This window comes from Pongo abelii, chromosome 17 (genome assembly GCF_028885655.2).
Source record: "Pongo abelii isolate AG06213 chromosome 17, NHGRI_mPonAbe1-v2.0_pri, whole genome shotgun sequence".
NCBI lineage: Eukaryota > Metazoa > Chordata > Mammalia > Primates > Hominidae > Pongo > Pongo abelii.
The window spans coordinates 38,150,814-38,166,335 of NC_072002.2; the positions used below are offsets into that span (position 1 = coordinate 38,150,814).

Consider the following 15,522-nt stretch of genomic DNA (forward strand, 5'->3'; position numbering starts at 1 on the left):
CTTAATGACCTCCTCTTTCTTTTCTTTTCTTTTTTTTTTTTTTTTTGAGACGGAGTATTGCTCTGTCACCCAGGCTGGAGTGCAGTGGCGCGACTTGGCTCACTGCAACTTCCGCCTTCCAGGTTCACACCATTCTCCTGCCTCAGCCTCCTGAGTAGCTGGGCCACCACGCCCGACTAATTTTTTTTTGTTTTTATTAGAGATGGGGTTTCACTATGTTGGTCAGGCTGGTCTCAAACTCCTGACCTCGTGATCCGCCTGCCTCGGCCTCCCAAAGTGCTGGGATTGCAGGTGTGAGCCACCGCGCCCGGCCAATCTCCCTCTTTCGAGAAACTGCCTGGACGCCTCTTTCCCCAGCCTTCCGCCTCTGGCCTCCCGCTTGTGGCCTCTCCATCAGCTTGGCCCTCCCTCCCTGGCAGCTTCTCTCTCAACACATTCAGTGCAGTGAGTTACCAACTTCTGACGCTTCAACCCCTGTGCCTTCCCGTCCAACATTAAACCATACATCATTAATGAAAAAGTAACATTTCAAAAGGTAACATTTTTTAAAAAGTCAAACAGTAAATATAATTTTCACCTTATATTTTAGCCCCAAGTGTTGTAGCAATCAGTTATTTTCAGAAAGTTGTAAGAGTTGGAGGATTCTGTTGTTCTCATTCTGATTTACATTCTAGCAGTGTTCTGACACTCCTTTAAACTAGTGCCATTGCTTTACCCCTTTGGTGAATGTATAAAAATGCTCTTTAGTTCTCTGCCCTACCCTCCCATCCTCCAGCAATGAAGAGTCATAGCTACAGTATCATGTACTGGGATCTGAATCCACTGCTGCCTTTTTTTGGGTGTTAGTCAGTTAGTCTTTTATGAAAGAAAGTTGCTTTAGGAAACAGTTCTGGAAAGCAAATGTCAAATCTGATCACCAGGCCCACATATGGAAAGTACATTCTATTCTGCAGCACGTTCTAATATCCTCCTTAACTTGCCTACCCCTCATTCTCCAAACCTCCGCACTAACACACAGACACACCAAGAGAAATATTGAGCAGTGTTACCATCTGGTTGGCTTAATTTAACAAATACAGATTTCTCTTTCGTTTTGAAGAACATTGCCCTCAAGGAAACTTGCTAATCTGAAGAATAAATGTGCATCTTAGCCTCACAGAATTAAAAAGCAAAGACAATTAACAGTATAATTTGTTTCTTCCACTTCTGGTTTCTGCCTCCGAATTTTCCATTTACCATTTAATTCAATTCAGTAACTATTTATTGAGTGCCTACTGCGTAATAGGCACTGGGGATGCTGCTGTGAGTGGGATGAACCCATGCCTCCTATCTGGTGTCTGCTTAGATGTTTGTTAGCCACAGGAATGGCTGAAGACAGCCTGTTGACATCTTCATCTCCCACGACCCTTTCATGCACACCTTTATGCATCCCTCTCAGGGCACCCCTGCACCATAAACCACTCAAGGAATGAAACATCCATTGTTGCATTCCTACTGTCCAGCACTGCACCTTATGCATCCCCCACACTCATTAAATACTTGTTTGATGGGTGGATGGATGGATGAGTGTGAGTTTTCATAAAAAGTAAAGCTTGCTTAGCTAGATGTGCATAGAACATGTAACCATCATGCAAATGAATACTAACTTGCACTCTGCTTTTTTTTTTTTTTTTTAGACAGAGCCACTGTGTCACCCAGGCTGGAGTGCAGTGACACGATCTTGGCTCACTACAACCTCCACCTCCTGGGTTCAAGTGATTCTCCTGCCTCAGCCTCCCAAGTTAGCTGGGATTACAGGCACCCACCACCACGCCCAGCTAATTTTTGTATTTTTAGTAGAGACAGGGTTTCCCCATGTTGGCCAGGCTGGTCTTGAACTCTTGACCTCAGGTGATCCACCCACCTCGGCCTCCCAAAATGCTAGGATTTTCCCATAGTGCTGAGAATACAGGCGTGAGCCACCTCGCCTGGCGCACTCTGCTTTTACTGTATGATATTTGCCTCATTCTTCTTCCTTCATAGGGAGGGTATTAGGGTCTGAGAAATGTAGAGGTGGGTGGGAGAAGGTGGGTCTGTGCTTCCGTGTCTTTGTGTTAAATCTGTCTAACAGAAAGGAAAGGCTTTTTTGATGCCTAAATCACATCCTTGTTATTCAAGTTGTCCCCTACTTCTCCTACGACTTCCCTCTCCATGAATACATGCAAAACAGAATGCATATTCATTGAGTTTGAAAAGTACAGGCTTCTCAGTGAAATAAGCCAGTCACAAAAGGACAAGTCCCGTACAATTCCACTTACATGAGGTATCTCGAGTAGTCGCGTTCATCGAGAGAGAAAGTAGAGTGGTGGTTGGTTGTCAGGGGCTGTGGGAAGCGAGACTAGGGAGCTCTTGTTTCATGGGTACAAGTTTCAGTTTTGCAAGATGAAAAGAGTTCTCGAGATTGATTGTACAACAATCTGAATGTACTTAACAATACTGAACTATACACTTAAAAATGGTTAAGATGGCACATTTTAGGTTAGCGTGTTTTACCATAACTTTTTAAAACGTTGACTTTTTATAAAAGATTCAGACATGTTTCTTCTTGCCATGTGCTGGGACTTACACCACTAGCTAAGTTTGCCGCAAAAGTCCCATGTTATTCCCCAATGTAGTAAGGAAATTATACAACAAAACCATTAACGGCTGGAATAGAATAGCTTTTTAAAGTTCCCAGAGAAACGGGTCATTTAATCAGTACCTACCTTAGCTTATCCATTTGAAAAATGGGGGTTGGGTGTTTGCTCCCCACCCTCTGTCTCAGCTCTGAGATTCGAAGGAACGCTGAATACCTCTATTTCCCTTCATCACCGATGTTCCCAACAGGTCACAGTTTGCTGTGGACATGCAGACAACATCCTCCAGAGGACTGGTGTTTCACACGGGCGCTAAGAACTCCTTTATGGCTCTTTATCTTTCAAAAGGACGTCTGGTCTTTGCACTGGGGACAGATGGGAAAAAATTGAGGATCAAAAGCAAGGAGAAATGCAGTGATGGGAAATGGCACACGGTAAGAGCTGGGGCTGTGTCAGTATCTCCAGTTGGTGTGGAATTCACTGTTGGAGTTGCTGAAAATAGGAGTCCCAGCATCCTTCCCAGACATGAGGGCGTGGAGTGGGAGAGCTTGTGTGCTTGCAGGCGCTGCGTGCCCAGCATCTCAGTACTGGAGGCCACAGCACACACATTGCATGGCTGTCATCCTAGACAGTAAAGTCAAGATGGGCTTTATTGATGCTTCTTCCATCCCCTCCAGCCCTCCCCCAGGCTGCCTCATGCCCCTTGCCTACTCTCACTCCTGCATCCTGGACCATTTCTCCCTCTTATGGCCAATTTCCAGGCCTCCAGGCCCCTCTCTGGACCTGGAATGACCCTAGCATCTCGGCTCTTGCTTAAAGCCATTCCAGATTTCAAGAAATACCATTTAAGGCAATAAGGGACCTATTTATTTCTCTAATGAGGCAACTGGACTTCAGAAAATGTAAGTGACTTGATAAGTTGCATTCCCTTAGTCATTCAGCTAGCTGCCTTCCTGGAACACATAAGCAAACAATCCTCAATGTAATGTCAGAGATTGGTAAGTGCCTTGAGAAAACACTAGAGCAAGGTAAGAAAATGACAGAGCAGGGAGACTATTTTAAATAAGGCAGTGGAGAAAGCCCTAGTACAGGTAGTCACATGAAGTTATGGGGAGGGGGTTCCAGGAAGAGGGAAGAGCAAATAACAAGGACCTGGAGGTGGGAAGTAGCTGAATGAACAAAAGACAAAGCGATAAGAAATGGAATTAGAGAGGAAAACAGAGCCCAGATCATTTAAGCTTTGAAGGCCAAGCTCCGACTTTGGACTTTATTTGAAAGTGTCTGTAAAGCTTTTAAAGAGTCTTAAAACTCTTGGCCAGGTGTGGTGGCTCATGCCTGTAATCCCAGCACTTTGGGAGGCCAAGGCGGGCTGATCACAAGGTCAGGAGTTCGAGACCAGCCTGACCAACATGGTGAAACCCCATCTCTACTAAAAATACAAACATTAGCTGGGCGTGGTGGCATGCACCTGTAATCCCAGCTACTCAGGAGGCTGAGACAGGAGAATCGCTTGAACCTGGGAGGTGGAGGTTGCAGTGAGCCGAGATCACACCACTGCACTCCAGCCTGGGCGACAGAGCAAGACTCTGTCAAAAAAACAAAACAAAACAAACAAACAGAACAAACTCTTACATGTACAGATTCATATATTGTTTAATTCTTTAGCTGAAGAAACTGCCAGGGGGCAAGAGTAGCAGCAGGGGGCCCACATGGCTGCTATTTCCTTTGCTTTCAGAGGCTGTGGGGAGGTGGGAGAAGTGACTGCCAGGACGCATGGTGCAGGTAGAACCACGCGGCCCTGCTGATGAATCACATATAGAGGGTGAGAGGAAGAGAGGGTCCAGATCACGTCCTGTGATTTGGGGCCAGCAATTGAGTCATTAGTGGGCATTTACTGAGATGAAGATGGAGAAGAGGCAGCTGTGGCCAGGAGGAGAGCAGTTCAGAGCTGGGGGAGAATGAGGATTTCTGTCGTGAACATCTCAGGGTTGAGTGGCCTGTCAGACCTTCAAGCCCAGGTGTCAGCAGGCAGTAGAGACCAAAGGTCACAGCTTGGCATATAAATGGAAGTGTCCGTAGTGAATAGTCTCACCACACCTATGAGATGGCAGAATCCACACCAGACCCCAGGGATCAGAAATTTTAGCAAAGAGTTTAAACACTCCTCTTGTTTGAAGAGAAGTGCCCTCATTCTACCTGCTCCAAGAGGCCAGCCCAGGGTGCCACGACTCCAACACACCCCCGTCCCCAGCACTGTATAAACTGTCCCTGCCCCTTTGTTACATGGAGGGGGTTGCCTGTGGCTGTGCCTTTAACTGTTTCTCTTTTGTGTAAGTTTCCAGATGAATTCTATAATATCTTTTGATTAGTTCACTTCTAAGCAACCTTTTTTTTTCACTTCCCCTCTTGAGCTCAGTTTGTTCAGTATTTCACATAATCTCACAAAACGATGGTGATAGTGATAACTGGAGGAAAAAATCTCTCATCTTTTGAAGCTATTTGAAGGAGCATGAAAACTTTTTTTTTAATTTGGCCACTAATATTTAATAAAATACAGCACCAATTGTCAAAGGTAAAAATACAACTCACGTATCTTCCTTACTCTAAAGGTGGTGTTTGGCCATGATGGAGAAAAGGGGCGCTTGGTTGTGGATGGACTGAGGGCCCGGGAGGGAAGTTTGCCTGGAAACTCCACCATCAGCATCAGAGCACCAGTTTACCTGGGATCACCTCCATCAGGGAAACCAAAGGTAAATAGTTATGTTCAGAGCCATGGACAGAAATAATTCACCTTATATTATAGGCATAATTGTATGAGATATTCAAAATACTCAACATATGAGAATCCCAAAATACTTTAAATGATTTTTAAGGATCTAACTAATGTTCACAGCCACATAGAGTAGGTGCCCATTTCTTAACCCCAAACCTTCATTTTTAAGGTGCAGGTTGCGACGCAGACCCTGAAAGGGTGAAGATAGAGCTTCTCTACCACTTCCTAAACCTGAATCTATTGGCTTCTGCTCCAGGGAATGCAAAAACGTAGGTTTTAGGTTATAGTCAGAGATTTTTTGATTAACATAACGTGTTCCAAATTACAGTAATTTGTGCCACTTTCACCATCTTTGCCATAAGGTAAAACATTGGCTTAACTGTTTTCTCTCCATCAAACTATTTATTTTAAATGTGCTTCTATGGGATCTTTTTATCTCTCCCATAAATGGGAACCCAATATTCTTTACCATAAATAATAGATAGCCATGAGAAATAAACATTTGAAAACCAAACACTGTTAATGTCAAACTAAGTAGTGTGACCTATGTGTTCTTTGCTTGGAGAAAAAGGTGCTTAACACATAATCAAGAGGGTGTTTAAGACATACTAGCACAAAGCCAAAAGCTGTTCCTTGTCCTCGTCCAAACGCTAGAAAGAGAATTGAAAAAGGAATAACTTAATAATGGAATATGTGTTTTAATGTTATTTGATGTCTGAAATAACAAAATTATCTCAAAAACCCAACTTGGGAATGCCGGACGAAGGGAAAGTTGGGACTCCCTCTGTCCCCAGAGAGGAGGGGTGCTTTTCTAGGTTTGTCAAGTTCAAGGCTCTGATGGGGCGCTCTGATGGGGCCACAGCCCCAGGGCTGAGCTCTGTGAGTGCCCTCTCCCTTCCTCTCTCCTACCCCCTGCCACAGTGTTAATTGCACCAGGGTTACTTGAGGCAGCCGTGGGCACCTGTCTTTCTTGTCTCAGATTTGCCTTTCCCCCAACTCCACAAAGTTAAGTAAGATGAGCCTATCAACAGCTCAGGTCTAGGGACTGTCCTCCACCTTAATGCAATTTTTGCCCCTTTCCTCCAGACCCGGTGGCACATTTTGGTGTGATGTTTGCTTGCAGTGGGAAAAAAAGAGCCCCGGGCTCAAATCTGGGCCTAGAAATGGGCATAATGAAAGCAGGTCTCTCCACCAGCTTGGATGCTAGCTGCTTAGGCTGCCCTAGCCTCGACCAGGGCTCAGCCTGGCCCTCTTGGGTTTTGCACTGGGGTTTGGACCAGAGCTCCAGTGTTATACAATAAAGTATACTTATTGTACCCCAGCAGGCAATACAGTATTACTTTGCTTTGCTATATGCAGTAACTTATATATATATTATAAAAATACATACCATATTATCAATTATTTATAATACACATTATATATATAATATACACCACATATTAATTGCTAAGGAGGATTCTCATTGTTAATGTTTGCTTTTCTCAACCTCTGTTCCTATTTTCTTTCTTTTTTTTGTTTTTTTTTTGAGACGGAGTCTTGCTCTGTTGCCCAGGCTGGAGTGCAGTGGCACGATCTCAGCTCACTGCAAGCTCCACCTCCTGGGTTCACACCATTCTCCTGCCTCAGCCTCCTGAGTAGCTGGGACTACAGGCGCCCGCCACCACGCCCGACTAATTTTTTGTATTTTTTAGTAGAGATGGGGTTTCACCATGTTAGCCAGGAGGGTCTCGATCTCCTGACCTCGTGATCCGCCCTCCTCGGCCTCCCAAAGTGCTGGGATTACAGGCATGAGCCACCGTGCCCGGCCCCTATTTTCAACTCAGAGAAATCACAGGATGGGGCAGGATTTGGGTATTCTTTGGCTTTGGATAAATTCTCTTCAAACCACCTTAATCACACCCAGCATCTAACATCTGGGCCAAATAGTAGCACCCCATTTACAATAGTCTTTACAGACCAAGTTTCTTTTTGCAGCCTTCTTTCAATCTGAGCGTATAAACCATCTCATGGGCCCTCCCACATACCCTTTTCAGGAGCAGGCCACATCCAATCAGTGTCTGCCTCTGAACACCAGCACTGCAGTTAGCCCTTAGGGATCAATGCTGGGTTCTGGCCCATCCTGGGGAGTCCTAGCTTTAGGACACAGCTTTTTCATTGTGTAGCATGACAAATCTTAAGAAACTAAAAGTTTCTTAGGGAACCCAATCAGTAGTTTACTGTTGATGCTGGCACCAGGTGCATTTATCACATCAACATTTTCTCTTTCTTTCTTTTTTTTTTTTTTGAGTTGGAGTCTTGCTCTGTCACCCAGGCTGGAGTGCAATAGCATGATCTTGGCTCACTGCAACCTCTGCCTCCTGAGTTCAAATGATTCTCCTGCCTCAGTCTCCTGCGTAGCTGGGACTACAGGCACCTGCCACCACACCTGGCTAATTTTTGTATTTTTAGTAGAGACGGGATTTCACCATGTTGGCCAGGCTGGCCTCAAACTCCTGACCTCAGGTGATCCTCAGCCTCCCAAAGTGCTGGGATTACAGGTGTGAGCCACTGTGCCTGGCCACCATTTTCTTTTAAAGTTACCGTATCTTTATTACCATGTCTGACTTGTAGGATTCCAGAGTCCTAAAGGCATTCATTCTAGAAGAGAGTCCAAGAGTTTTATTCGGTGAATCTTAAACTTTCTTGAGAATTTTATGAAATTTACAGTCCTCCCCAGGAAAATGCACCCGCAGAACACACCTGGTGTATAATATAGGAGAGCACAGAACCCCACAAGCCTGTTCCTGGGCCCCAGGAGAAGAGTCCCCTGTTCCAGCCAGCTGTAGGCAGGCATGGGGCTCCACGCAAGCCCACTGTCAATGCACACTGTATCTTATTTTAACTCTGCAGCATTCGTGACTTGGTGGTGGTACACTGAGCCCAACAATGTAGGAAGATTTTTTTGCATTTTATTATTTTGGGAACATTTTGGCCTCTTTATTTTTGTCAGCTGCCCTGCATTAAGCTATCACACTGCCTCATGGAACTCTAAGAAGTGGTTTGTATTTGCAAAGAGACGGTGAAATCTGTGAACTGTAAAGTGGAAATTTCCCTTGTTGCTGCTTCATCTGTGAGGACCAGGGTCAGGTCAACCTTCCCTGTTCTTATTCTAGCACAAGCTAGCAACCTGCACTACCCCCGCCCTCCTGCACACACACCACTTTGTTTGGTGGCACCTGCAATCTTCGACCACCCCCCCAACATCTGGTATACAGGTTTTTCTTGGCGCTGTGGGCAGAGAGCCAAATAGAACAGCTATTAGAACCTGAGTTTGAAGAATCTGACTTGGAAGCATGAAGAAGGAATCCCTACCTACCTTCCCCCTTTTGCTGACAAGCTGCAGTGCCCTTCGCCTTGGCTACCCATGCCTTTCTTGGAGGTGTAGGTTCTTATGAGGTGTAGGTAATGAGCTTTTTCTTTTCTGCTTGGTTGCAGAGCCTCCCCACAAACAGCTTTGTGGGATGCCTGAAGAACTTTCAGCTGGATTCAAAACCCTTGGATACCCCTTCTTCAAGCTTCGGGGTGTCTTCCTGCTTGGGTGGTCCTTTGGAGAAAGGCATTTATTTCTCCGAAGAAGGAGGTCATGTCGTCTTGGGTAAGGAGCAGTTCTATAGAATTTAAGTCTTTGCGTATTAAGAACTGTATCCTGTTTTCTTTCGTGGTGATGCATTAACTTTTGTTTTGTTTCTCTTTTGAAAGCTCACTCTGTATTGTTGGGGCCAGAATTTAAGCTTGTTTTCAGCATCCGCCCAAGAAGTCTCACTGGAATCCTAATACACATCGGAAGTCAGCCCGGGAAGCACTTATGTGTTTACCTGGAGGCAGGAAAGGTGTGTAGCAGTCTGATGCCATGGGGAGGGTCTGTGGAAACCAGCTTCAATGTCTGGAGGCCACAGCGGGTCAGGTTTGTAGTAGAGAGTGGGATCCAATCTTGTATTTAAGAGCCTTGACTTCAGTGCTAACTTACCATTTTCCTTTAGCAAGTAATTTTGTCATCATGTTTTCTGTTCTTAATTTTTAAAACTGGGAAAACTCAAACAAGTCGGGCTGAATTGCAGCTCCAGCACTTAGTTATATGGCCCTAAGGATGTAACTCAAGCCCTTTCAGACTTATCTGTAAAATGTAGATAATAACTCTTATATCTTAAGGCTTTTGTCAAGATTATAGAAATTGCCATATACTCAATTCTTACAGATTCTTTCTTCATCTCTGCGGCCTCATTTGTCCATCACTCACAGGCCTGAGTCAACATCTTATTTTCCACCACCCAGTTATATCTCTTTCCTTCTCAAAGATGTCTCTTTAAAACCAAATTCTTCTAGGAAGACCCTTAGTTGAGGCCTCGAGTGAAAGATTGATATAATATGCCATTTTCTGTCATCTCCATCCTTCCACAGTTTACTAAATGTGAGGGGAAAAGAATCCCAGAAGAAAATAAAATGCCCAAAATTCCTAGAATACTTTCTATTGTAGTCTTTAATTAAGTCTGAGTAGGTCTCTGGTAGCCCAGAGAAGCAAGTAACTATCCACTTGCAAGGTGGTTGAGACAATTCTGGTTTTTCAGAGGAGGAGCTGGAGAGAGTCTCTACTGAGAGTCTCTGGGAGGGAATTATTCTCAGGAAAACAAATCAAGACCTGATGACCTTCATAATAGCAGTGACATTGTTTAGCTCAAAAATTGCCTGTGAATAGGCTGTCCCATCTAGCTACATGCAAATTAAATGTAAATTATTTATAAATACACTTATTTTAGTCCTCTCATTTCATTCCCCTTGATTCAACCCTTGGAAGATCCTGGAGGAGACCCTGATTTAGAAAGCAGGAATGTGGGATTCTGCACAAAACAGACTGCATGCCTGGCTCCCGATGCATGCCCAGTGCAAACTCAATCATTTTGCTTGTTTAATGTCTTGCCATGCATGGAACTATTACAGTTGGCTGGCCCTTGCAGCAGGCTGTAGGCCTCTACCAGTAGCTTTGCCTTCCACATCTCACATATCCTTCCATACAGAGCCACTGTCACGCATTAATTGCTAAGGAAGATTCCAATCAGTAACCTTTGAGTTGAGCTGATGGGGGCGGGGTTTGGATTAGAAGGGAACAACTCATTGCCATTGGCAACGACTTCAGGCCAGGGTCCACCCTGGTTTATAGTTGCCTGGAAGGGATGCAGCAGAGAGATCTCTGGAAGTGTTGGACCCCATGTGGTCACATGCTTCAAAAGTGGAAGAGGGCCAATATCTAATGTGCCCTTAAGCTGTCAGTTGGCCCGGTTTGGGGAGGGAAGATGGCAGGGGAAGGTCGGCTTCACCTGCCTTCCTGAAGGAAATAGGAAAATGCATGTGTGTTCCAGGTCACGGCCTCTATGGACAGTGGGGCAGGTGGGACCTCGACGTCAGTCACACCAAAGCAGTCTCTGTGTGATGGACAGTGGCACTCGGTGGCAGGTATGTTGTCCAGTAGCTGATTGTTCATGCACTAAAACAGGCCCCCTTTCCATTTTGACTTGAACATCCCAAAGGCAGCCTCAGGCCCTCCATCCATAGTGCCTGACCAGGGCCAGCCCCCCAGGCTAACATGTCCATTCTCAACCCCAGCCATGCTTCTGTCACTCATGGTTGCCACCTCCAATTCTCCAGAACTTATCAAATGTTTTATTGTTGCTGTTGTTTGTTTGTTTTTGGAGCCCAGCACACTAATAAGCTAGGCTAGTTTTCAAGATAGTATAACATTGTGATTTAGATTTTGGCTCTGAAGTTAGAACAGAGGTCCAATCTTAGTTCCATCCCTTTCCCTGTGTGACCTTGGACAAGTTGCTTAATTGTTCTTTACCTTCGGTTTCCTCTTCTGTAAAATGGAAATAAAAATAGGGTATGGCTCTTAAGGTTGTGGAAATTAAATGGGATAATGTGTGAAAAGTTATTAGCCCAGTGTCTGATATGTAGTCAGTGTTCAGTAAGTATCTGTTTTTTGCTAAGGCTCATTGTTGTGTTATTTTTTTCAATAACCATTTAATATTAATGCAAACTATTTAGACAACCCGATGAGTAGAGAGCAAGCATTTCCTCTCAAAAAGAATCTGTTATTTTATTAATTATTTGTGGATATTAGAGATCTATGAACCCATATTGGCTAAAATACCTTTTGTAAAAAAGTGGTCTTTTCTTGGCTAATTTAAAAGATAACTACATTGCAATTAGCTGAGATCATTAACATGAGAGAAATTTTGTGTCGAGAGTCAAAAGAGCTGTCTTTGGCATCAGTTTTCAGAAGTCAGTGTCTTCACAGAAAGTGGCTGAGATCACATGAAATCAGCATGGCCTCTGGACACAGGAGACCAGAGCTTAAATCCCAACTCTTGATAACCAAGCCATCTTGTCAGGCTCCTCAGTGAGACACATTATCTTATCTGGGAAATGGGGAACGATCATTTCTTCTTCACAGATTCATTTTAAGGGTAAAATTCGTTCATGTACATGGAAGCACTACCTGGTGTTTAGAGGAAGTTAACTGAATTTATATCTAAGCTGACCAAATTTCTGCAAACAGCACTCCCACAGGTCTAGTATGAAGGAGTTAAAACAAAGTCAATAGTGTAGACATTAAGCAGGGCTCACCTCCGATGATAGACCTAACCAGCTTCCTTTCCCCAGTCACCATAAAACAACACATCCTGCACCTGGAACTGGACACAGACAGTAGCTACACAGCTGGACAGATCCCCTTCCCACCTGCCAGCACTCAAGAGCCACTACACCTTGGAGGTGCTCCAGGTAACTCTTGTCCTGACTTCTATAATGTGTTGCCCTGTGTCAGCTCTGAACATTCACTTCTTAATTAGTGGCAGGGCAGCTCTTGGCTGGACAGTGGAGATGGTGAGGCCCTTTGCACTGGCATGTGGGGAAAGGCAGTTGCTAGAAAGGAGCACTTGTCAGGGCAGCCCAGGCCCCATTACTGCTGTTTCCCCTTGCCCAAAGCCTGTAATTTTTTTTTTTTTTTGAGACGGAGCCTCTCTCTGTTGCCCAGGCTGGAGTGCAGTGATGTGATCTCGGCTCACCACAACCTCTGCCTCCCAAGTTCAAGTTATTCTCCTGCCTCAGCTTCCCAAGTAGCTGGGACTACAGGCACACACCATCACACCTGGCTAATTTTTGTATTTTTAGTAGAGGCAGGGTTTTGCTATGTTGGCCAGGCTGGTCACAAACTCCTGATCTCCAGTGATCCACCCGCCTCGGCCTTTCAAAGTGCTGGGATTACAGGTGTGAGCCACTGCACCTGGCCCCAAGCCTGTAATTTATAATCCTCTCTTAAGAGGTTGCATTAACCTAGAAGCCTGATACCAGCAAAGAGTAGGAAAAGGGTCTGAAAAACTGGTCTCTGTCCTCTTCAGGTATTTAGTTTTACTAGTGAGTTGTTACGCTTTTGGGGACCAAACTGGGAGAATCAGGTAGGCTGAAATAGAGTCAAGTTCAAGACTGGAATGTTGTCTGGGAAGAGCCTTTTCATTCTTCATTATTTTCTGTCCCTCCAAATACACTGTAATCCGGTTGTTAATTGTATAGGTCTTTCATTACCCATAAAAAGCACCAGTTTAGAGCTATTGATTTGGGCGGTGGATTCTCCTCTGAAGAACTTGAAGAGTAGCCTTGTTGCTGATTTATCACAGCAGGTGGAGTGTCAGACGCCTGCCTGAAGTGGAGAGGGCTGAGTGGGCTGAGATGTGAAGTCACTTTAGCTTTCTCCACTAAAAGTATCTTTTGCCTGGCATGGTGGCTCACACCTGTAATCCCAGAGCTTTGGGAGGCTGAGGCGGGAGGATCACTTGAGGCCAGAAGTTCAAGACCAGCCTGGGCAACATAGTGAGACCCCATCTCTACAAAAACATTACAAATTAGCCCAGGGTGGTGGCCCACACCTCTAGTCCTGGCTACTTGGCAGACTGAGATGGGATGATTGTGTGAGCCCAGGAATCCCAGGTTTACAGTGAGCTGTGATCACACTACTGTACTTCAGCCTGGGTAACAGAGCAGGACCCTGTCTAAAAAAAAAAATACTATCTTTTAAAATCCAGGGAACAGTCCCTGGACAGTATGAATTATTTACTGAATGCCTCTCCACTTTCTCTTTCAGCCAATTTGACAACACTGAGGATCCCTGTGTGGAAATCATTCTTTGGCTGTCTGAGGAATATTCATGTCAATCACATCCCTGTCCCTGTCACTGAAGCCTTGGAAGTCCAGGGGCCTGTCAGTCTGAATGGCTGTCCTGACCACTAACCCAAGCCTATTTCACAGCAAGGAAATTCACCTTCAAAAGCACTGATTACCCAATGCACCGCCCTCCCCAGCTCGAGATCATTCTTCACTCAGGACACAAACCAGACAGGTTTAATAGCAAATCTAATTTTGAATTCTGACCATGGATACCCATCACTTTGGCATTCAGTGCTACATGTGTATTTTATATAAAAATCCCATTTCTTGAAGATAAAAAAAATGGTTATTCAAATTGTTATGCACAGAATGTTTTTGGTAATATTAATTTCCACTAAAAAATTAAATGTCTTTTAAGGAACATTCTTTTCCACTTGTTAAAAAAATTAAATATATTTTAAAGCACTTTAAGAATATGAAACTTTCATATATGTTAAAGGGTTATAATTTATGGAATTAAAAAATGCAGTGTAGTCCTTAAATTATGATGTTTTATTAGCATAAAACAAGCGGCTTGATGGTCATTGTTAATTGGATGAATTCTTCAGCACCGGTTCAATGTGTTACCTACAACATAGTCTTCTACAGATAATCACTGAGCATATACTGATGAGGGTTTTGTGTGTGTTCAGTATTGCAGCTACAGCGAGGGATAAGAAATAAATTCCTGCCCTTAAGGAATATGCAATCCAATTGGGGAGACATATAATATTCATAAAATAGTAACTTACAAACAAACTGAACTAATGAACCCATTAATTGATGTAGCCCATTGGCTTCCCAATCCTAGCCTTCCCCAGCCTGCTACCAACCAAGTCTAGATTATGAGGATCAATTCCTTGAGGGCACAAACTACCTGGTAGGGAAACTGAGATGGATGTAACGCACCATCACTGAAGCTTCATATGGCAAGCTAACCAAAGTCAGTGGGATGGAGGACTCACTTCTAGTTTTATCTACAAAATAATGAATGATGTACTGAACCAATATTATTACCCAGCACCACTTTCCATAACAGAGAAGACTATACAAGCATTTCCATATCCTCTACATAGCGTTTGTTCATCAGAAGAAAAATAACAAATTCTAAAAAATTGGATATAGTAATCCTATGTGGTATCCTTATAGCTACACACCCTCCACCTTTGAAACTGAGTCACATCCCCTTCAACCCAATGTTCTCTTCTGACTTCCACACTGCAGTCTTGTGGACATGCTTTCTAACCACATCTATACAGAAATTGAATGTTCTCCTGGAGAGGTAGTGAGGTCCCCATCATAGGAGTATTCAACAGAGGCTGGGTGGTGGTCCTTAGGGATGCCATGTTGGGTTGGAGGTTAAACTACATGACTCTAAGCTATGTGCTTTCTTGAAATATTGATTTTAAAATGAAAAATTCACCAGGTGATGACCAGCCAGGAACTGAGTCTGCAAGAGGATCATCCATTTTAACACCTGCCTTTGGCAGGTCTACACTAAGCCGGTGGTTCTCTCTTCTAGGTCCCCAGTGTTAATCTAACTGAATCTTAGGAGTTATTCACTGGTGCTGATTATTTGTTAGCACTTCCTAGATTCATTAGAAAGGGGTAGTGACCGGGTGTGGTGGCTCACACCTGTAATCCCAGCACTTTGGGAGGCCAAGGCAGGAGGATTGCTTGAGGCCAGGAGTTTGAGACCAGCTTGGGCAACATAGCAAGACCCTGTCTCTACAAAACAATAAAAAAAAATTAGCTGGGCATGGTGGCACATGCCTGTAGTCCCAGATACTCTGGAGATCGAGGTGGGAGGATCACTTGAGCCCAGGAGGTTGAGGCTGCAGTGAACTAGGATCACCCCACTGTACTCCAGCCTGTCTCTAAAAAAGAAAAAGAAAAACA

General features: G+C 44.3%; 1 protein-coding gene across 4 annotated transcripts in view; it reads left to right on the top strand.

The window, feature by feature from the left end:
- LAMA3 (laminin subunit alpha 3) overlaps positions 1-14,126 on the top strand; it is a 279,433-nt gene extending 265,307 nt beyond the window's left edge. For all 4 annotated transcript variants that reach the window (XM_054537712.2, XM_054537713.2, XM_054537714.2 and 1 more), the window contains 7 exons: positions 2,866-3,049; positions 5,225-5,365; positions 8,866-9,025; positions 9,130-9,260; positions 10,785-10,878; positions 12,085-12,204; positions 13,562-14,126. In XM_054537712.2, coding sequence (XP_054393687.2) covers positions 2,866-3,049; positions 5,225-5,365; positions 8,866-9,025; positions 9,130-9,260; positions 10,785-10,878; positions 12,085-12,204; positions 13,562-13,707 — 976 coding nt within the window. In that variant the 3' untranslated portion in view covers positions 13,708-14,126. The remainder of the gene's footprint in view (positions 1-2,865; positions 3,050-5,224; positions 5,366-8,865; positions 9,026-9,129; positions 9,261-10,784; positions 10,879-12,084; positions 12,205-13,561) is intronic.
- Positions 14,127-15,522: the final 1,396 nt, after the last annotated feature.